General features: G+C 39.7%; 1 protein-coding gene across 10 annotated transcripts in view; it reads left to right on the forward strand.

Annotated features, from left to right (window-relative positions):
- The window catches only part of C2H8orf34 (chromosome 2 C8orf34 homolog), a 385,259-nt gene that overhangs the window by 111,632 nt on the left and 249,799 nt on the right, over window positions 1–23,828 (forward strand). For 7 of the 10 annotated variants that reach the window (XM_015993542.3, XM_006974691.4, XM_006974693.4 and 4 more), the window contains exons 4-5: window positions 4,257–4,385; window positions 16,727–16,755. In XM_015993542.3, coding sequence (XP_015849028.2) covers window positions 4,257–4,385; window positions 16,727–16,755 — 158 coding nt within the window. The remainder of the gene's footprint in view (window positions 1–4,256; window positions 4,386–16,726; window positions 16,756–23,828) is intronic. The other 3 variants (XM_076563706.1, XM_042270723.2, XM_042270724.2) reach the window with 1 other exon arrangement.

Below are 23,828 nucleotides of genomic sequence, written 5' to 3' on the forward strand. Positions count from 1 at the left end.
CCAAGTGCAGACCATCTCAGACACCTGCACTCAGGCCCATGGTCCTAATCATCCTCTATACGGACCTGCTGGGTAACGCCACAAAGAACCCAAGAAGGGCTCCCACAGGACATACAGAACATCCCACAGCAAGGCCCTCTCTCTAGATGCTCTTCTTGTTTACAATGTTTTATTACAAAATACACAAACAGAAGTACCTAGATATGTAGAGACCATCAGGAAAACTTTAGGATAAGAAGGAAAGGATGAGGCGTAAGGATGTAATTACAGACTACATAAATACAAGAGAACAAAGCCATCAAAACCATGTCCAAACATGTAGAAGATAGTGCAGAAAACAGAGGCACCTCGCCTCAATCAACTCAAGTAAATTATCACTATAGTACTGGGGACACTTCCTGGCATACTGGAAAGGAAAGCATGGTACAGCTATTGTTTTAGCAATCAGGATCGAAAAGTATAAATAATCTCCAAGGTCAGTCCTCTGGGTGATGATTAAGTTCTAGTGAGGACCAGGAAGCTCTGCTGTAGCATTGCACTGTAGAATGACCACCAGTGACAGTGCAGTGTGCATTCCAGGAAGACTGAAAGCATGCTGACTGTCCTTGCCATCAAGAAATAGTAAGTGTAGGACAGACTTATTCACCCTCTTTTAAGTAGGCATGTGGCACTCCCTAAATTATATGTATAATTTTTTTTTAAATATCATTGAAAAAGCGGCAAAAAAAAAAGCAGACTGGGTGGGGATGACAGCAGTACTTCTGGCAGACAGTACTGGGCTCTCCTCTGCAGAAACTGTATACGTTTTACACATTCATCAGTGATGGTGTTCCCATTTCTACTTGAAAGAATTTGGTTAGCTGGGTCTTAGAAATTCATTAGGGTTATGCTGATTTAGTAAAGGGTGGTTGTAGGTCCTCCTCTGACATCCATGACCTCACCACTAGCCCCAGATGGATTGCTGGGTTTCCAGTACCAGGCATGATTTCCCTCGTATTGAGCAGGTCTTAAATCCAATTAGAGAATTATTGGCTATCGGCAAGGAATGTTGAGAGTGAGAGAAATAGTCTTTCTTAGAGAATACCCCCCAATTTATCTAATAGCAAATGCTCAGCCCTTGGTATATTATATACATACAAGTAACATTATATGGACTGGAAAGCTTGTATTTATATATCGAAGAAAAAAATATTAAATTTATATATAAACTTTATATTAAAGGAAAAAGGCTATAACTTTTAAAGGGGTTCATAGGGGACAGAGGGGGAAAGTGAATGTGAAATGATGTAATTATAGTATAATTTCAAAAAATAAAATATTATTAAAAATAAATTTATGAGGAGGAAACAATAAATAAGTTTTAAACTCATGGACGGAAACAACTATTGGAAGGTGAATTAGAATTCGATTAATATATTGAATTGTTTAAAAATTACCCCTAGCTGGGTGGTGCTGGCACATGCCTTTAATCCTCCCACTTGCGAGGCAGGTGGATCTCTGTGAGTTTGAGGCCAGCCTGGGCTACAGAGTGACTTTAGGAAAAGGCACAAAGCAACACAGAGAAACCCTGTCTCAAAAAAAAAAAAAAAAAAAAAAAAAACCACAAACAAACGAAAAAAAAATTACCCCTGCTCAGTATGCAGTGTGTTTTTTAAGTAGCCTACTGTCCTTGTTATGGGGAAATAAGAAAGTACACCTGTGCAGTACTGTGGTCACCCTATTGTACTGGGGTGAGCTTGCTCTTAGTGTCCTCAAATTTTGTCATTGTCTCCTCTGGCTCATATTATGTTGGGACACTCTCCTGCTGTTTTCCATTTGTCCTGAGGAAATTTTCTGAGATGTAATGTAACTGTAACACTGAGTTCTAAAATTAAAGACAACTTCAGTAAGGTTTCCGTCTGGCAGAAAACTACAAAGATGTTCTCATCCCAGGCTGCATGTTGAATGGATGACTTCACAGGCCTCTGTGTGTTACTTATCAGGATGGCTATTGAAACTGCAAGCATAGCTAACCTGTCCATGATCGTAAGATGAACATGGTCATTCTGAATTGGGTTCTCATGCTGTCATTTACATTCATGGGTCATCACAGGCTACAGATAAAAAAAAATGGTCTCAGTTTCTCTGTAAAGTTGCCAAGGAAACTTCTGGTGTCATGTGAGGCTAAAACTCGATGCCTTAAAGCCAGTGTATAGTTTCTCAGGATTTGGTGTTGATAGGTCAGGTCATCTGCTGGTCTTATCTGGGCTTGTCAACCTAGAGCATTCAGGGACAGATCCTGTGGCTGCCTGGATATGGACTTGGAGTATTTGTAGTTTTATTCTACTATTCTATAAATTGAAATGTAAGAAAAGACCTTGTTGAAACATGGTTTTACAGGAAATTATATGATGCAATGATGCAAACTGCAGATGAAAGAAATTATTCAAAACAGGTTAACAAGTGTGGCCATCAAGATTTTGAAGACTGATACAAATATTGTTTTAGCTACTCTTATTTCTCGAAGTAACTATTCTTTCTTCCCAACTGTAACTGGGATCGATCTTGACACCTTGAATGTTTATTTTTGTTTCTGAGTCTGCATATCTGAACATATAAGGTTCTAAACTGCTCTTAGCCTTTTAAATGTGATTTATCATTTATGAATCACCTTCACACTTTGCTGTGCACACAGCAACTCCTATCTCATCCTGACAGCAGAGCAATTGTGATTACTTCAAATTTGTTTTAAGATGTACGCTGCTTCAATTTCACTACATCTATATTAATTGATGTTTTTTTCAGCAAGACAAACTGATTACTGATGTTTTCAAGAATTAATAATGTGCCCTTCCCTGTTCACCTTGTTTTCTGTATATTCATTACAAATGCTTCCCCAAGCCTTGCCCAAAGAGTTCCTTAATGTGATCGAACTCATCTTCTCTTTTATGCTACTTGACTTTGTATTTTTTCCTCCTTTCATGTCATTGAAGGCGTCTTGGAGACCTCTCTTCTGCATCCTCTTTGCTGCCTTCCTCCATTCTTAACTTGTCACCTGCAGACAGTTTCCAAGTGTATGTTAATACCATCCTCCACTGTCATCAAGAGAATTCCCCCTTTCTCTTTCTTTTAGAGTTCACCCATTCCTGCTTCCAAGTAGTTTAAGATTTTTGTTTATTTATTCATTGAACTGGAGCATACCCGTTGGCAACTTTCTTAGCAAGAATGTTTGTGAAAGAAACTCTCAAGAGCTATAAGTATCTCAAGTGCACCTATAATTGGTATAAAATTTTGAGTTAGAAGTAACTTTCTGTTGGAATTTTTAAAGATTGTTCTCCTATCTTCTAGAACAGACATATTACTAAGTCCGTTGTTAATCCAATGTCTTATTTTTGTCCCCAAAAGCTTTTACAATCATGTCTTTACTGATGTTGTTTAAAAACTTGAAATAACAAAAGTTGAATTTTGCTGGACCCTATAATTGGACTCTTCAAATCTGGGAAACCATTAAATTCTTATGTCTTCATTGCTTTGACCTTGCGCTCCTGAGTTGGTGAATTCACATTTAAATGAAGTGCTGACTCTCTTTGCATGCAACTCTTCAGGCTATAAGCTTCTTTTTTCTCTTCATTGCTAAATCTCACCATGATAATTACCCCATTTTATGTCTTCCAGAGAAAAGCCCTACTCAATCACTTCCCCATGTTCAATTTATTTTTTGAAAGGAAAAATATTCCTTAACTGTTACATAATTTTAATAGGAACTTTGGGAAAATTATAGATATATACATATATAATGTGTGTATATACATATACATATATACACACACACACATATATATATACACACACACACAGAGTCTTGTGATCTTTAGAATATATAACAAATGGCATCATAAAAATATTTGCCAGTTACTAATGATGGGGTTAGTAGTTATTATTTTAGGCTGATTTTTAGAAATTTATTTTAGCATTATGTGAGATAAACTTTTCCCTTGTGTTTCCTCTTAAGTTATAGAAGTAATTAGATTTAAATCAGTATTGCAATTTCCCATTTTCCACAGTCACTGCCATATTTTCTTCTATTTATTGAGTTAAAACATTTTCTTCAAGTCCAATTTTAAATCTCCTTGCTGTTTCCTCACAAGAAAACCATCTCCAACTTAATCATTTTTATTCTGCACATTGATCTTGACGCAGTCTTTCACAAACGATAAATGGTGAGTTTCTATCATTGTTCGACATGCTCATGAAATAACCATTTCTTTTAAACATAGTGCCAAGGTCAGTAGAACATCCTAAGTGGGACTGGCGGACTAAACCACAAAGCCGTGATTTTGATGAATTGAACCACATCCTTCAAGAGAGCAAGAAGCTGGGGAAAGCCCTTGAGAATCTCTCTCGAAGTAAGTTCATTTTCTTGACAATAATTGAAATTCAGAGCCCATGTTAAAATAGTGACACCATCACTATTGGCAATAATCCTTTTCTGACACCCTCATTATCATTTTGTAAGGCTGAGGAATGCTAAGGGACTGAAGTTGAAAGGCGGTTTGACTGTGGCCATGGCTCAGATCTGTCTACAAGCTGCAAGTGGGCAGGAGCTGAGGGCCTCTTGGAGCAGCTGGACTCTGCTCCCCCTGCATGGTTTCTGTCACATAGTTCAGATGCACGTTTAGTGGTATCTTCCTCAGTCTTCTCTTTCGAAAAGCGCTGTTTTGTGTCCTTCTCACTAATAAGCATTCCTTTCTCCTCCGTGGGTTTTGGATGTCTATAAATGGCTTGCAGGTCAGTAACTGGGTCAAATTCTTCTTTGAGTCCTTTCAGAGCCTAGCATGGTGCCATGTAATTTTCTTTTTTTCCCCAAAAGTAACATCTCTACTCTGAGGGCATGACCCAGAGATTTCACTCTGTCATCTACAAGGTGAACACCACAGATAAGTCACAAATTCCATGAGATGTTTCCCTCATCTCCCAAGCACCAAGATGTGACCATGACTCCCTGGGAAAGGGTGAGGTTGTAAGATAAGAGATTCTTCAGGCAGCTTTTCAGTCAGAATCACTGTTGTGGGATCAGGCAATTCAACAAGCATCTTGATGATATAATTTGGTGAATATGTACTGAATTTGTAGATGCACAGGTATACATTATGATTTTAGAAGCAAGTTCATAATATCTTCATCTATATAGGTATCTATTTCAAAAATTCACATATCTTCATTAGCAAGCTAAAATCATGGATTCATCAAAATTTTCTTTTGATGCAATCTAAGACTAATAATTCTGAAAATATCTCTTTTTCCCAATAGTACAGTTTTACTAATTTCATGTGTCAAAGTTTGTCATTGTCCCTTGGTATAATTTTGGCAAAGTTTCAAAATATCCATACCTATATATATTACATAGTTAGGCAGTACATTGATATATACATTTATGTGTTATATATTTATAAAAATATCATTTTCATTTAAAACTAGAGCCTCTTAAGACTCATATAATGAAGAGATTTGAGAAACTAACATGCCTTGCAATAAGATGTTAAGCCCCCCAGAAAGGATTTAGCAAAGCCCTGCTTTGGGTTAGATTTACTTTTGAAGCAAAAAACAATAAAGTAGATTTTCAGCTTATTATTAAATTATGTTCTTGAAAGGAGCCTGATCCTATTAATATGGTAAAAGGCACATGCTAATATTTCTAAGTCTGACTACTTGGGGAAGTGATTGGAACTACAACAGCTTCTTGATTATTTACAAACACGAGCTAAAAAAGATGATTGAAAAACATGCTTGATCCTTATACATATCCATCAGACTGTGACCTTTAAAACATTGCAGTGGCCTAGCAAATACTTGCCTTGTTGTTCATCCTAAGATAGTACCTGGTGTGTCCCCAAGCTGTTTTTTAAGGGACTATTCCCATATTTAATGATGTACATACCGAGTTTGCAGTAGAAGTATCAGTTTAGGCTCTGCTCCTTCCCAGACTTCCTACTGTGTTAGTCCATTCAGGTTTCTATAACAGAATACCTCAGGCTGGTGGATTCTATATTCATAGACCTTACTTCTCCAGGTATGAATGTTGGGAAGTCCAAGATGAAAGACTTCATTGATCCTTGTTGAGTGATGTCCTTTTATTGTTGTTTGCTTGCTTGATTCTTTGTTTATAGATACTGCCTTCTTTCCACATCCTTGGGTGGGGGAAGAGCCAAGCAGCTCTGTGGGACTCTTTTATGTTAGCTTTAATACCAGAGGAGACTTTGTTCCATAATCATTTCCCAGACTTCACCTCTTACCATTGTAACAGTGGAGTTCAGGCTTTAACATGAGTTTGAGGAGGGCACAGACATTTACACTCGCACACAGGTAGAACCACAGGAGTGAACTGTATTGTCTGAAGCCGATGGTGGGCTTCTTTAATGACTCAGGATGATCTGGAAAAGCAGTAACCACTAGGGCTATCAGCAGGAGAGTAGAGGGGAGACATCTCTTTGGTAGTTTGTTACTTCTTACAAAACATGGTGGAGCATCTCTCCGAAACTTCACCTTCTTCCAACCCGTGTGCCTGGGAACGTCAGGTTCACACAGGTGAATCTCTCATCTTAGTTGCTTAAATTCTGTGCAATAGTGCTCTGGCCCAGAGGCAAATATCTCTTCACACTCAGTCATCCTACTTGGGGTCAGGGGAGAAGGACTGTACAGATGTGAGTCTTGGGAACTGTTTTAGAATTCTGCCTATCACAGATACGTACCAGCCTACAACATCCTCAGATATGCGCAGCACAATAGAAATGTAATATAAGTCACACATGTGAGTTTCTATTTTCAGTTGGGTACATTAAGAATATTAAAACAATTGCATGAAATTAAATTTAATGAAATTTAATTATGTTATGCTAATTTAATTAGTTATGCTAATGTATAGATTGTCAATTTTATGTATGCTTCATATAAAATAATCATTGAGATCTATTATAGTCACATCTTAGTTCTTTGTCTTCAAACTTTAGTGTGAGTTTTAATTCCCAGCACATCTCAGTGTGAACCAGTGCGTTTCCAGTGTTTGATCACCACATGAGGAGATGAGTGGCTGCTGTACCAGGCTGCACTATCTAACGTTAAAAAAAACACGCAGAAAGCTCCCCTCGCGAGTTTGAATTGACTCCAGACAGCGTGAGGTTTCCTTCTTCTGCTCACACACCACGTGTCAAAAAGAACAGCTGTGCCCAGCGTCCCCACAGTGTCAGCTCCCCCTGACTCTTCAAGGCACCAGTGACTCTGCTGGATTTTCACTGTCATCGCCTGTTGATTTCAACTGCCAAAGAGCATGGTTTGTGGTCCTCATCCAGCTGAACTGCTTCAGCGGTTTTCAGCCGCTCAATGCTTTCTGCAGACTCATTGACCTCTGTCTTTCGGAGAGCTGGTGGCCGCTTGATCTGCTCTAAATGCCCTCACATCACTACTCGTAGGTCTTCCTTGGGAATTCTTTCTATCTTATGATTCATCCTTTCACTCGGTTCTTTACTCTTTTTGTCCAACTCACCCACCCTCATAATTGATTCATCATTCCCAAACAGCTAACACAAATGTGTTTGTTTCTCACCCAGGTTTTCCTCAGGCTTTCATTCAGGTAAATGGTTGGCATATACCCCCACTTAAATATACCACATTAATGTCAGTATACATAAAGGAACATACCTTCTCCTCAAGGTGGCATTTTAGCATGCTGTCTTGGGTGGTGGTACTATGACTTATCAAACCCTTCTACTATTCTCTCCCTCTCCCTCTCCTTCTCTCTCTCTCTCTCTCTCTCTCTCTCTCTCTCTCTCTCTCTCTCTCTCTCTCTCTCTCTCTCACCTCTCCCACCACAACTAAGTTACCAAATCTTGGTCATTTTTCATTTTAAATATATTTTGAATTTGATTCATTTCTTTACTCCTATAAGACACTAGTAGTTTACACTCTTAATATCATTGATGCAATGAATGGTTTAGCTGATCAACATGTTCCATTTCATTCCATTTTTGTGTTGTGCAAAGAAAAATAGAAACCATCTCTGCCTTATTGATCATATGGGTGGCTGGGCTGCCTTATTCTCATGTTAGGGGAATCTTGTAGATAAAATGTCTAGAGGGTGACCCAAAATAAATATATTCTCATTTGGCATAATGTGGTGTTCTAGAGATGCAACTCTGTCCATTCTGTTATTTTCCCATCTTTAACAAAAGCCATCCAATGTTATTGCAGAAGGAGAAGTAGCCTGGGGAACCCAGTTTCAACTACCTAGGTGTGGAAGCAACGTGGCACTCATCGTGTTTATGTGCATCCTACCAAAGCTGTGAGTGAGTCTGGACACCAGCTAGCATGGGGAACCCCGACAAGCATGGAGAGAACTTAGGAATGAGAACTCTCCTTCCTCACACTAGCAGTTGGTTTCTCCAGTGAGCCCACACTGCAGTGAAGTGGTTCTCAAAAACAGACCTGACACTTGTTTCAGATGGCTCCGCTTAAAAGCTCTGAGAAAGTGCTTCTAGATCTGGCCTCACCACGTCTTCAGTGTTGTTCTTAGGGATTTTAGGTGTGTCACATTCCATTAATACGCCTCTGTGTCATTTATCTGCTTATGGTGTTCTTGAAATCTCATCTTCTGGCACAGCTTCCTTTTCTAACAACCTACTATTCCTTGTCTCAGGTCAACCATATTCTCAAAGATGAATTCTCTGCTCTAGACTGAATTTAGATTTAGCATTTTGAGGCTCAATGCATTTCCCTGACTGCACTTACCTGCCATTATCTGTTTTTCCTTTATCTCCTCTTTGGACTCAGAGGATTTAAGGACAGGGCAGTGGTTCTAAGGACAGAGCTCTCAGACTCCCCAGGACTTGACAGTGATTAGCACTGTACATAGCCATGGTTTGCTGGATGAATGCCCCTATTGGCCCCATGACTCGCCCATGTATCTTCTTTGGGATGTCTCTGTCTTCATTTCTGATCTGTCTTCACCTTCTTTAATTGAGAGCCACTGATGTAAGATGACATGAATTTGACTGAGCTCAGGTTGGTTTGCTGGGACTTCTTACTGTGACTATGAAATAAACTGGAGGGCTATACTTGAAAACAAGCGGGTAAAATGTGAACAAGCAAGCTCGGGTGAACAGGCAGTGGTTGCCTGTTTTGTGCATTTGGTCACGAAAACCATTGGCTCAGTGAACTACTGCTCCCAGGGTAGCCAGGCTCCTAACAGTTTCTGATCCCATTCCTCCTCTGCATCTGGCAGCTTCCTTGGAAGAGGCAGTGGTGGAAGAGTGTCTTATGGCCATCCAGACATTGCACTGTTTATCACAGCTCATATGAAAAGACTGGCTGGAGCTTCTCCAGAGAAAGGCACCCAGCTGTTGGGACACAGAGGACAGACATCCATGTACTGTGACTGATATAAACAATCTGGACTTAAAGTCAAGACAAAAAAAAGTAGCAGAAAAATTCAGTGGTCAGTCAGTCATGAGCATATGAAAATGAATCTTCTCTGATAGAACAGCCTGAGGAGGTAGAGTGACAGCCCATGTGACAGCAGCACAGGGCGGGAAGAGACTGGAGCCTCCAAAGGCGAACTCCTGGTGACCCATTTTCTCTAGACTCCACCTCCTAAAGATTTCACCACTTCCCCATAGAGTTCCCATCAGTTCAGGATTAGGCACTCAGCCCATGAGCCTTTGGGGGATATTTTGTATTCACACCATTCATTCTGCCCCCGCCTCCTGCCCAGTGAGAAACATGTTTGAATTTTATAATATGAATTACACAATGTAACCCATGAGAAAAAAGTAGAGGCAGATTATATAACAATGGGTGGCTCATTCGTTACCACATTAATTTAGTGCCAATGAGACATAACAAACAGGATGGATAAACAGACCTGTTCTTCAAGTTTAGACTGTAGTTTGGAAGTTGGTGTGAAAACACATAATTTTTACACTCTCCGGAATATGGTGTAAGAGCTGTGAGCATGTGCGAGAACCTCTAACTTCATCATACAGAACGCACCGTAGCTGTGTCTAGAAAGAGCGAAGATAAAGATGAGGCAACGGCAGAACATCACGAGGATGGATGTTCTCAGATGCGAAGACAGGGGCTCCCGGTAGGAGCTTAAGAAAGGGCAAGTTTTGTATTGTTGCGGCGGAAGGATCAGACAAGATATGGAAGATGGAAGTCTAGCTAAGAGACAGGCGTACTTCCAAGCCTTTTGTGAGTCACACTCCAGCACTCTGTTTTGTACGGCCATCATACTGGGGCAATGTGGTGGATAGAACTGATCTGGTCTGTGCCTCAAGGCAAAAACAGAGGAGAAGGAAGCCAACATAAAGCACTAGCCATACGATGGGAGTGAAGGACGTATATTTTATATAAATTGAGAAGTTTCTGTGACCAAGGCTTAATAGGAACAAAAGCATGTTTAGTTTGTTGTGTTTTAGGTTTTTTTAAATTTTATTTTATAATTTAATTTAATTTTACATATCAGTCACGGATTCCCTTGTTCTCCCCCTCCCACCCCCCCCACCCCCCCCCACCGCCCGTCTTCCCTCCAGCCCACCCCCATTCCCATCTCCTCCATGGCTTTTTTTTTTTCCATAAGCAAGGAGATTACTTTCTGCCTGTACTGCACCCAAATAAGAATTCAGGAGAGTTTTGGGGTAATGTATTATAATACTTCAAATTCTGCTCCCAGAAACTGTGAGACTTATGGTAGAGTCAGCCACGGTCCTGGGTTTCCAGAGACCAAGTGCATATCTCAGGCGGCAATTTAGGGTAGAGTTAAAGTTACAAATAAAGATATGGGAGTTATCAACGCATGGATCAAGAAACTCATAGGACATAGCACACACACACATTTGAGAATCATAGAGTAAGATGATCTGAGGAAGAAAAAAGAAAAATCTTTAGAGAGGTTGGGTGTAAACCAGAATGTGTTTACAAAATCAAGAAGGAAAGCAGCTGGTGTTGGACAAAGTCTATATGAAAAAGACAGAAATACACATGTTCTATGTACGGCTGTCTCTGTACTGTGGTGGCCTTCTAACAAGTGGATAGTTGGAAGCTACATAATTTCTCTGTGTGCCTTTATCTGAATATATTAGGAGAGGAATCCATCTCCTGTTCTTATTAGCTGCCTGAGAGTGAATGAAAGTTTCTTATTCTCTACTCTGTGTTATTTCCTCTGTCAGAGTTCACCTAACAAAACAACTTTCAGAAGGTAGGGTCTGCTGCAGCACAGTGTTGGAGTGTTCAGTCTGTTGTTTGGCTCAATGCACTTTTGTAGAATATCATGGTGTTCAGAATATAGGCTAGAGAACATCCTTCATCTCACGGTCGACAGAAACACAGAGCAAGCAAGGGACTGAGGGCCATATCACCTTCAAAGGCATACTCCTAGTGACCATTTTCTCTAGACTCCACCTTCCAAAGATTTTACCACTTCCCTAAATAGTTCCCATCAATTCAGGATTAAGCACACAGCCCATGAGTCTTTGGGGGAAACTTCATATTCAAATTATAACATTCATTCTGTGTTTTTTCTTCCTGTGAGAAATGTGTAGATTTGGTGAAATGTAAAACATGAAATATAAAAGCTCTGCTTTTACAGTAGAAAAGTTCTTGGTTTGATTTGATAATCAGGAGCTATGATGCTACTTTTCCAAATAGCATTGAGTAGATGGAGGGACAGGTAGAAGGTGGGGAGAGTGTTAAGTCATGCCAGCCTTCCTATAAAAGAATTCATAGAAAGAGAAGAATGTCAGTTGTGGTGGTGCTTGCCTGCAACCCCAGCCTTTGGAAGATGGAGGCCCTGAAGTTCAATATATTGATTGTGATGCTAGTGTCCTGGTCTACACAAGACCCTGATCTTCTTGGTTTGTTTTGTTTTGTTTAAAAAGGGAGGATCTCAGAGAAGGTTGTAGTTAGTAGAAGGTAAGGGGTGTTGTTTGAAGCTGCTTTTGTTTGTTTTCCTTTAGGGGTGTGTGTGTGTGTGCATGTATATTTGTGTGTGTGTGTGTGTGTGTGTGTGTGTGTGTGTGTGTGTGAGAGAGAGAGAGAGAGAGAGAGAGAGAGAGAGAGAGAGAGAGAGAGAGAGAGAGAGAGAGAGAGCTTCCAACTATTCACTAGTTAGAATACAACCACAATACACAATGGAGGCACAGTGCAGAGGTAACTGCACATGTATTATGTGTATTTCTATCTTTTTATATACAGTTTATAAAAACAAAAATATTTATTATTTAATCTGTTACAAGACTAAGCAATCAAAAACAAATTCCTTGGTTCTGCTGGGTGTGATGGCATATGTCTGCAACTACAGTACACAGAAGGCTCAGGCAGAATTGCTGTAAGTTCAAGGTCAGCCTCAGCTACAATATGAAACCCTGTCTCAAAACACAGAAACAAAACCAAGCAAGCAAACAGGAATTCTTGGCCTTAAAAGCAGCCTGTCTAAAGAGGGTTTAACTGAAAAATGTTCAAGGGTGTTTATCAGGTGATGCACGCAGTATTTTTTGCAGGTGTCTGCTTTGTCTATTACAGTAAGTATTTTTATCTGTTAAAGTAAGTGGTTTTTATCTATTACAGTAAGTAGTTTAAATTCATTAATTCTAAAAATGAGCCCAGATTTGTAGTTATCAAGCTCCTCAGTACAGTTAGCCCCACTGCAAGCTGATGATGGGATGTCTCTAAAGGAGCCACTGGGGAGGAATGTGCAGAGTTTGTTCCTACAAGCTAACGTGGGCCAACCCATTCTCAAATCAGCCCTTCTATGTTTTGTCCTCTATTTCTGCATTTTCCTTCAGAATTGGAAAAAGACTTTCCAAGAGGAAGGTTTGGGAGACTATGTCTCTACATTCTATCAGGAAGGTTCGTTTCCCCAACAGGGAACCAGATTTGGGAGAAATAGCTAGGATCACTTCATATGAGCATCTCCTTACCTAATTTGATGAAGTGAGTCACAGTGACCAAGGTGGGGAGAACTGTGCAAAGCCACTGTCTGTGATTTCTGTAGCTACAGTGAGATTCTAACTCTGGGCCTCGTAGATGGACATCTTGATGAAGCACCCACTTGAGTGAACACACTTGAAATCTAGGCACCCAAGAACTGTGTTTTAGAGCCAATTCCTGATGCCATTTAGACCCCTGTGGAGATTAGAACAAGAGATTGTTGGTGCTTCCACTGCATGTATTGTTTGGGTTTTGGCTGGTGTGTTGGATCAAATCTGGAGTTTCCTGGATACTAAGCAAACATTCAGTCCTCTACTAGGACATTCCCTCTAATTGTTCAATGTGGCTCTTTCAAGAATCCACGTAATACTTCTACTTTGAGTGCTACAGCAAGCTGCTCTTGTATATTTGGTTTAGTACTGATTACCTATCTCTGTAAGCTTTAAAGGGCTGATGAAAAGCCCAACAGTTATAACCCCTTCTTAGAGAAGAGCTATGGACATTCTCCTAGGCCCTGATATGAATGTCTGACTGTTCATACACAAGGCTAGAGCTTTCTGCTTCCATGGAGAAGTGTTTCATTAAAATTCCTACAACTACTTTTAATCAGTGTAAACTTTGATTAAAAATGAAATGAGAAATGCCCTAGACATTTTGATACTGAAAATAGAAGTTAAGTGAATTATATCTAATAGATCTAAAGTATCTTACTAGTATAATTTATTGGGCAAAGTCATTAAAATATGTAAATGTTAAGCCTATCTGATAATCAGTATTTCCATTAAGTATGGTCATCAGACTATGCATTGATAATAGTTAAATGAGATAGGTCTTTCTTTCAAGCAAGCTTTACGATTAGGCAGATTGAGTTTATGATGGGTGTCATCACTCCTTCAACTGAAATATGTCTTCCCTTTCTTCTCCACTGCTGAACATTTCCCAACCCTGGGAAGCAGCTCCCAGTGCCAGCCGCCACTCTAGAGTATCCTGTATCCTGTGGCAGGCACTTTTTTTTAAACTCACTTGTCAGTAGTAATTGTCTGTGTTTTAGATATTTAGATAAAGGTAGATAAGTGATGTATTGTTGCTATCTTTATGAACACTGGGTTCAGAGATCCGAGGTGTAGAATAAATTTAAAGATTTACTGATAGCTTTCTAAAAATTGGATCAGAAAACTATTTCTTCGGGTTCAAGGCATCTGAGCAGCAAGTCAAAAAGATCAAGAGAATCAGAAATCCCAAGCTGTTGATCTACGGGATATTTAACTCCAGATAACTAAGTGTTGTGACTTTGAGAATGAGAATTTTACTTTGTAGCATCTACATTCCCTTTCTCATATATGAAGATTTAGTCTTTTAAATATTTATGTTTAAGGTATTCAGTCTTGATCTTGAATTAATATGGGAAAGAAACATTTCTGCAGAATAGTATTAAATGTAAAAACAGCTTGTAAGATGTATTTAACTTTTATAATCTGGAATGATGCATTTTAAGTGTGTTGTAGACCATAACATGGTCTATGTGGAATGCCAGAGTTCATTCACTTGCATAAAATTTGAATTATTTACAGTAACTATTTGTAATTCTATGTATTTTTAGAAGACCAAACATTCACAAAGTTATGATGTATGTTAAACCTATATAAATAATTATAATTGCCCAAAAGCTGTGATATATCTGATGTGTCATCTCCTGATGGTGACACATTTTCTACTCTGGCACACCATCTCCCATGCTGTTGCTCTGCAGGTTTTTCTCCTTCACAGTACAGTGTCTTTGAACCAGGGTTATGCCTAAGTTACCACCTTATACCTAAGCTAATAGTTAGACTGTCTTCTAGTGCAGTAACAAATTATTTCATTCTATGCTCCTGAATAAAGTTTTCCCTGAAAGTATACAGGTGTTCCATGTGTGTGCCTAGTACCCATAGAGGCCAGAAGAGGATAGCTTATCCTCTGGAAATGGAGTCACAGATGGTCGTGAACCATACGGATGCTGGGGACCAAACTCAGTTCGATGCAAAAGCAGCTAGTGCTCTTCATTGATAAGCCATATCTTCAGCTCCAACAAAGAAATTGTTAGTCACCAATCTCTCTCTCTCTCTCTCTCTCTCTCTCTCTCTCTCTCTCTCTCTCTCTCTCTCTCTCTCTCCTCTCTCTCTCTCTCTCTCTCTCTCTCTCTCTCTCTCTCTCTCTCTCTCTGTGTGTGTGTGTGTGTGTGTTTGTGTGTGTGTGTGTGTATAAATGTATTCTCATGTGTTTGGAGGTTGGAGGTCAACATCAGAGGCTTTTCTGAATGACTATCTGCCTGTTTTTTTGAGATAAGGTCTTTCATTGAATTTGGATCTCACCAATTTGGCCAGCAAGCCCCAGGATCGTCCTCACTCAGCTTTCCAAGTACTGAGATTACAAGTGTGCAATCTAGCTTCTTGCACAGGTGCTGAGATTCCAATCTCAGGTCCTCATACTTGTGTGGCAAACATTTTATCAGTGAAGCTATCTCCTGACCCTCACCAATAATTTGTATCAAAAAGGATGTCATGGGCTGGGCAGTGGTGCCACACACCTTTAATCCCAGCACTCGGGAGGCAGAGCCAGGTGGGTCTCTGTGAGTTCCAGGCCAGGCTGGGCTACAGAGTGAGTTCCAGGACAGGCTCCAAAGCTACACAGAGAAATCCTCTCTCAAAAGAAAAAAAAAAAGATGTCATGGAATATTGCTATGTGGAATGTATTCTCAGATATGCTGCTTTTCCAGTTTTATCTACAAGAAGAAGAACATTGCCAGTTACTGAGATGAAGAAATGGATGTTGTTTCTTGTGAATAATTGACTCACTGGGCTGGTGTAGGTTTTGTGGGAGCTGATAGAGCATCCTGTACACCTTCTGCAGGTCATTGTGTGTCTAGGTAGGAGGGAAAGCTGAGCATGCCGAGACTCTTGCTAAGGTTTCTTTTCTTGTGACTTTTTCTGGTTCTTCCATGTGGCTCAGCTGCTCTGGCTTACCCTTCAGGCTCTACTGAGCTTGAGCTTCAAATCCCATTGTGACATTCTGTTCCCTTGCACTTTAGACTTACAGACTTTTTCTTGTCTCCCGATCCTTCTTCCTCAAACTTGATACCAGCTCATTCCTTCTGTCTGTCCCAAACCTCAGGGGTGGCCCCGTCTACTCCAGTGCCTAGGCAAGGAGACTCTTCCTAGCCCTAACATGGGACACTATCATAACATGAAAAAAAAAATCAAAACCAGGAAGGATGAGATTGAAATGCCAACAGGAAATGATCCTGCAGCAAAACATATTGGTGTGAGTTAGTTGAAAGGACTTACACTCAGTGAAAAGATGTTTCAGCAAAGAGCTCTGGTATTTAAGAAAGAAACCTTACCAGGAGAATTTCTGGATTGAACACAAAAAGGGTAGAAAAAACAGTTTCAAGAGAAAAAAAAAGTGAGGGGAGTTGACTGGCATTTCCATGATGTTCTAGCAAGTTAGCGCTGACTCTGAGGACCTACAAGAAACATCTGCTTATTCTGAGCTTCTGCCTTTCGTTTGTGATGCTTCAGCAGGTCCTGGCTTCACTGTTGACTTTAATTCTTAATTTGCTTTCGTAAGTAGAAAGGACATATTTTAGTATTTTAAAGAACCAATGAAAAGGAACAAAATTGAATAGGTAATGCACCAGATTTATGACTAGAATTTTTTTTTTTAAATTTGTAGCATGAAGTCATCAAAGCTTGCTTCTAAAATTGTCTTGTAAATCTCTTTTGAATCCCAGGTATTGCACTTTCAGATGAACTTGATAAGGTAAGCTGAGCTCTGTAACTAATGACCAAACACAGAACTTGTGTTTGAATCTACATCTAAATTACTTTTTCTGAAATATAAAGCATGCTCTGATATAGTTTGTTTTGTGTTAATATGTTAATACTTTGATAATCCTTAATGAAAAATATTGCATTAAATATTTATCATCTACAAAATTAGTTTAGATTAAATAGAATCATCAAATCATTATATGAAAATGAAAAACTAGTAGTACTATGTATATTATTAGGATATGGTCATATCTAGATGATGACAATGATTATGATGATGGTAATAATGATGATGATGGTCACAATGTTGATGACGATAATTGTGATGATGGTGATGATGTTGATGGTGGTGGTGATAGTGGTAACCATGGTGATGGTGGTGATGATGATGATGGTAATGAGTGAAGGTAGTCACCATGGTGATAGTGAATGTGATGATGATTGTATTAACTATAGTGATGTTGATAATGGTGATGATGGTGACCATAATGATAATTATATGGTAAGAACATGACATGACATTTTCTACCCCTGCCCTCCTCATTAACAATTGTTGTTTGCTTGATTTAATTTTCCAAGATGCCAAGAGAATGTGATGGCAGGATGAACTGAAGTAGAAGGGTAGTGAAAGCAGTATGCATAGAAACAGATACACTGAAGACATATTTCAGCAGTAATGCCTGTAGAACTATTCCTGGAATGGCTGTGGTAGTCACAGAAGTCAGGCAGTGATTCTTGAATCTTAGAGTTAGGCTCCTATTTGAACTACAGTGACTGTGGGAAAACTGGAGAAAGAGCAAATGTTCAGGTGGAGCTATTATCAAGAGTTCTCTTTGGGTGCACTCATTTTGAGCTGTTTATTAAACATGTTCATATAGTTGATGCTCACAGTTCTCTTTCAGAACAACACACTTGGGAGTTACCTTGATCTAAGGTCTCAACTTCTTTTAGTCTTGGCATCCCTTTATGGCTCCTCAGTATTACAGAGGCCTCGAAAGACCTTTACTTCACATACATTCTCTCTGGCAATATTTGCCATGTGAGAAATTAAAACTGATATCATTTCATGTGCTTATTTTTAATAGTACTAACTAAAGTTGTTACACTGGTAAAACTAAACATATCAATAAAAATTGCTTTATTTTCCAAAAAAGAAACAAAAACAAACAAACAAAAAGAGCATTATTGAGGAAGAGGTCTTCACATTTTAAAAACCTCTTTTATGCTGGAAACAGCTGAAAGATGCTGGATTTTCATATCTACTTCTTCATTTAATACAATACAATCTTCTTCTTTGAATCAAAAAATCTGGCATCAGAAATGTAGTTGGAAAGGGATGGCATGGAAGGAGCCATCACTGATAAAGCATTGCACAGATTAAAACCATATAAATCATGACATTAAAAAATATCAAAGTGAAGTACAAATGGTACTGCCTGCACCAGAGTGAAATATCTCAAATATTAATATGATTTCGATTGTTTTGTTTTAAAATGCCTGCCTGAATCACTAAAAAAAAGCTTAGATACATTCTTTTTTCATTTTTTTTATTTATTTGTTTATTTATTTTATATATATATATATATATATATTATTTTACAATACCATTCAGTTCTACATATCAGCCATGGGTTTCCCTATTCTCCCCCCTCCCACACCCTCCCCTTACCCCTAGCCTACATTCCCACCTCTTCCAGGACAAGTCCTCCCCCGAGGACTGCAATCAACCTGGTAGACTCAGTCCAGGCAGGTCCAGTCCCTTCCTCCCAGACTGAGCCAAGTGTCCCTGCATAAGCTCCAGGTTTCAAACAGCCAACTCATGCAATGAGCACAGGACTTGGTCCCACTGCCTAGTTGCCTCCCAAACTGATCAAGCCAATCAACTATCTCACCTATTCAGAGGGCCTGATCCAGCTGGGGGCCCCTCAGCCTTTGGTTCATAGTTCATGTGTTTCCATTCATTTGGCTATTTTTTTTCAATAATTGAGTAAAACTGAAATTTATTATAAGCCACAGTCGTCCTAGGGACCTCCATGCTATATATATATCCTCTATGGTTTCTATGGGTTGTGGTCTGATTGTTCTTTATTTTATATCTAGAATCCACCTATGAGTGAGTACATACCATGACTGTCTTTCTGGGTTTGGGTTACCTCACTCAGGATGATTTTTTCTAGTTCCATCCATTTGCCTGCAAATTTCATGCTTTCATTGTTTTTCTCTGCTGAGTAGTACTCCATTGTGTATATGTACCACATTTTTTTCATCCATTCTTCCGTTGATGGGCATCTAGGTTGTTTCCAGGTTCTGGCTATTACAAATAGTGCTGCTATGAACATAGCTGAACATGTATCTTTATGGTATGAATCAGCATTCTTTGGGTATATGCCCAAGAGTGGGATGGCTGGGTCTTGAGGTAGTTCCATTCCTAATTTTCTGAGAAACCACCATACTGATTTCCACAGTGGTTGTACAAGTTTACATTCCCACCAACAGTGGAGGAGTGTTCCCTTTGCTCCACATCCTCTCCAACATTGGTTGTCATTGGTGTTTTTGATCGTAGCCATTCTAACAGGTGTAAGGTGGTATCTCAGCGTCATTTTGATTTGCATTTCTCTGATGATTAAGGATGTTGAGCATTTCTTTAAATGTCTTTCAGCCATTTGTAGTTCTTGTTTTGTGAATTCTCTGTTTAGCTCTTTAGCCCATTTTTTAATTGGACTGTTCAGTGCTTTGATGTCTAGTTTCTTGAGTTCTTTATATATTGTGGAGATCAATCCTCTGTCAGATGTGGGGTTGGTGAAGATCTTTTCCCATTCTGTTGGCTGTCTTTTTGTCTTATTGACTGTGTCTTTTGCCCTGTAAAAGCTTCTCAGTTTCGAGAGGTCCCATTTATTAATTGTTGTGCTCAGGGTCTGTGCTGTTGGTGTTTTATTTAGGAAATGGTCTCCGGTGCCAATGTGTTCCAGAGTGCTTCCTATTTTCTTTTCTATTAAGTTTAGTGTAACTGGATTTATGTTTAGGTCTTTGATCCACTTGGACTTCAGTTTTGTGCATGGTGATAGATATGGATCTATTTGTAATCTTTTACATATTGACATCCAGTTATGCCAGCACCATTTGTTGAAGATACTTTCTTTTTTTCCATTGTATAGTTTTGGCTCCTTTGTCAAAAACCAGGTGTTCATATGTGCATGGATTAATGTTAGGGTCTTCAATTCTATTCCATTGGTCCGTATGTCGGTTTTTATACCAGTACCAAGCTGTTTTTATTACTATAGCTCTATAGTAGAATTTGAAGTCAGGGATGGTGATGCCTCCAAGGGTTGCTTTATCGTATAGGATTCTTTTAGCTATCCTGGGTCTTTTGTTTTTCCATATAAAGTTGAGTATTTTTCTTTCCAAGTCTGTGAAGAATTGTGTTGGGATTTTGATGGGGATTGCATTGAATCTGTAGATTGCTTTTGGTAAGATTGCCGTTTTTACTATGTTAATCCTACCTATCCATGAGCATGGGAGATCCTTCCATTTTCTGATATCTTCTTCAATTTCTTTCTTTAGAGATTTAAAGTTCTTATCAAAAAGGTCCTTCACTTGTTTAGTTAGTGTTATCCCAAGGTATTTTATATTATTTGTGGCTATTATAAAGGGTGATGTTTCTCTGACTTCTTTCTCAGCCCTTTTATCATTTGTGTATAGGAGGGCTACTGATTTTTTTGAGTTGATCTTGTATCCTGCCACTTTACTGAAGGAGTTTATCAGCTGTAGGAGTTCCCTGGTAGAGTTTTTGGGGTCACTTATGTATACTATCATATCATCTGCAAATAGTGAAAGCTTGACTTCTTCCTTGCCAATTTGTATCCCTTTGATCTCCTTTTGTTGTCTTATTGCTCTAGCTAGAATTTCTAGTACTATATTGAATAAATATGGGGAGAGTGGACAGCCTTGTCTTGTTCCTGAATTTAGTGGTATCACTTTGAGTTTCTCTCCATTTAATTTGATGTTTGCTGTTGGCTTGCTATAAATTGCTTTTATTATATTTAGATATGTTCCTTGTATTCCTGATCTTTCTAAGACCTTTATCATGAAGGGGTGTTGGATTTTGTCAAAGGCTTTTTCAGCATCTAAGGAGATGATCATGTGGTTTTTTCTTTCAGTTTGTTTATATGGTGTATTACATTGACTGATTTTCATATGTTGAACCATCCTAGATACATTCTTAGACACTTTTTTTTTTTCAGTAACCGCAACTGTGTTTTGAACCTACTTGAATTGCCACCTGGTGTGACTGCAGGACTAGGTCTTGATGGTGGAGAACAGCAAGCAGAGTGAGAGGCAGGTGTGATCTCCTGGCTTTGCTCATCATTCCTGGTTCCCTCTCTGCATTCCTCATCCTTTGCTTCCCTGAGCCATGAAACTTACTCACAACTTGCAAAAACAATGTTCTCATCTCTTGCCCATACAATCTATCCTCATTTTAAGTACAAAAATACTGTGGTCTGTCTTTCTAGATTCTTGTCTATTTTTTTCTTTTCTTTTTCCTCATATGCTCTACAAAACCCTGGCCACCTGACCTATAACTAAGCGTGCACAGAGCTTTCACTGGTTTGCTCCACCTGCCTCTTCCTGTGCTCCGAAGGACAGTGCCATTGCTGTACCCTTTCTGCTGAGCCCAAGAACCATTTCTCTTACTGAAATGGCTTTGGCTCTCAGTGGGTGACTTAGAGCTGCCTTGTCCCATAGTCAGGTGTCTTCCAGAACACATGCTTCCCCACACACTTTCTTCCCATTGCTGGGCCGGGGAGTGGGAGGTGGGAGGGGGGAGGGGAGTCCAATTCACAAATCTGCATGACACTGCTCCTTTGTGTCAGTTTACCTAATCTGTTTCAGAAAACTCCATGGAAATTTATTATGTTCATTTCAATTGAGGAAGACACCAACAATTGTCATAAGTAATCTCCATTTTGAAAGATGTCAGTGAACAAGAACTTGATGCCATTCATTTTTGACAGTCAAGGTGGGTTAGGATCCAGGCTTTCTGTGAAGACCTGGGTTCTCTGCGAAGACCTGGGCTCTCTGCCAGCCAAGTGAAGCATCACTTGAGTAGAGCGCCTGTCTCACAGCACCCCCTTGTGGCCATAAAGCTCATAATCCTGAATTTTCCTGACCCAAAAAACCAAGGCAACTGTAAATATGACTTTTTTCTCTCTTAATTTTGGAGTAATTCCTTTTTAAGGGGGGGGGGAGATTTATAATACAGTCATAACATTTCTCTCTTCCCTTTCTTCCCTTGAAGACCTTTCATATAACCCTCCCCACTCTCCTTCACCTTTTTCTCTATATTGTTATTGCATGCATGTATGTATATGTATAAACACATACATATTCTTAACTATAACCTGTTCTGTCTGTACGATGTTACTTGTGTGTGTCTTTAGAGCTGACAGTTTGGCACTGGATGACCAGTTGCTGTGCACTTTGCTTTTGTTGGCTTGGTCCCTGTGTCTTCAATGCAATAATAAACACACATACAACCTTTTACTTCCAATCCCACACCAACTTTGAAGTTCCACCAGAGATATAGTTTTGATGCTTTATGAAATAGTTTTATTACTCTATGCCAATTCAACTGTCATTTTGCTTCAATAATTTTCCCTGTGACTTTTAAGGTCCATGAATTCTGAGAACTTACTATTTTTTCTTACAAATTCAAGGATGGCGTGAATTCCTCCATTTTCTGCTCACTAGCCATTTTGCTCCCATCCTGTGTGGATATACCCAATTTCTGTGGTGCTGTGACATTGCATCAGCACAAACTGACCATTCCGCTCTTCTGTGATTTAGAAATTGATGTGAGCTGTGGCCTTGTGTTGGTGTCAAGGCGCTCTCAGAGATGCATCTCTGATGGGAGATCCTTGGAAAACTTTCCGTCCTTGCTTTTTTCCTGTACAGGTGGTTGGTATGCCTCAGCATAATGTACCCTAGGAAGATCTCTAAAATTGACATTATCTCTCCTCACTTTAACTTCAGCCAGGTCATGTTAGGTTGGGGTTGCCTGGATGACCCCAGGAATCCTTTCCACCCAAAGTCCTTAACTCCAATCTTTCAATGTTCTTTTTGTCATGGAATGTGATGTGCTCCTAAGTTTTAAGGGTTAGGATCTAGGTATCATTGAGAAGGCATTAGCTTGCCCCCACAGCCACTTTCTGAGTACAGATGGTGGTTCTGTCTGCCTGCCTTTCTATCCCATAAATATATAATTTATTGAGGATTAACTTTCCAAAGTCTCTTGATTCCTATTTTAACCTTCAAAATGCCACATGGTAGGTAGAAATATCTGGGATGGTCCTCAGCTATGCTTGACTGAAAATAGTTTCTGAGAAATTGTTCCTGTTCAGGAGTGCTCTATGAAATCTGAATGCATATCTGTCTGTCTGTCTGTCTGTCTGTCTATACTTACACTGGGTCTTTCATAGCCCAGGATGGCTTTGAACTCACTCTGTTAAGCTGTGTATGACGTTGACCTTGATCTTCCCACATCCACCTCCCTGGTGCTAGGAATACAGGTTATGTGTCACTAAATCTGATAGGTGTGTGCTGGGATCGAACCCATGGCTTCCTTCAGCCAGTCAAGCACTCTAGCAGCTAAGCCATCGGCCTCCAGTTTCTCTGTCTTTTCGGGCATCCCTCACTCTTCACAGGTTTCCCTTGGCAGAAGTCCCTCAGTTGCTTGCTCCCTCTCAATCCCTGATGCTAGGACACTACCTAAGACGATCCAGCAGAGCAAACTCACCTAGGCAGACTCCTGCTGCGAGCTTTGCTCCCGACTGCTGCTACCTGATGAATTAAGTACATGTTTCTAAGACTAGAATTAAGTCTTCATCTTATGTCTCACATCTGAACTTCAGGGTTAGTTTTCCTTCTTGCTATTCAGACGTATACTGTATGCAGCAAGGCCCAGGGCAGGAAGGCAGCCAGAAAGACAGCATGTGCAGGGCATAATTCTTATGGTTTCCGTGGTTTTGACCATCCTTCTAAGTCCAGCCTTCCTGGTCACCCTTG

Source organism: Peromyscus maniculatus, chromosome 2, assembly GCF_049852395.1.
Source record: "Peromyscus maniculatus bairdii isolate BWxNUB_F1_BW_parent chromosome 2, HU_Pman_BW_mat_3.1, whole genome shotgun sequence".
Taxonomy (NCBI): Eukaryota; Metazoa; Chordata; class Mammalia; order Rodentia; family Cricetidae; genus Peromyscus; species Peromyscus maniculatus.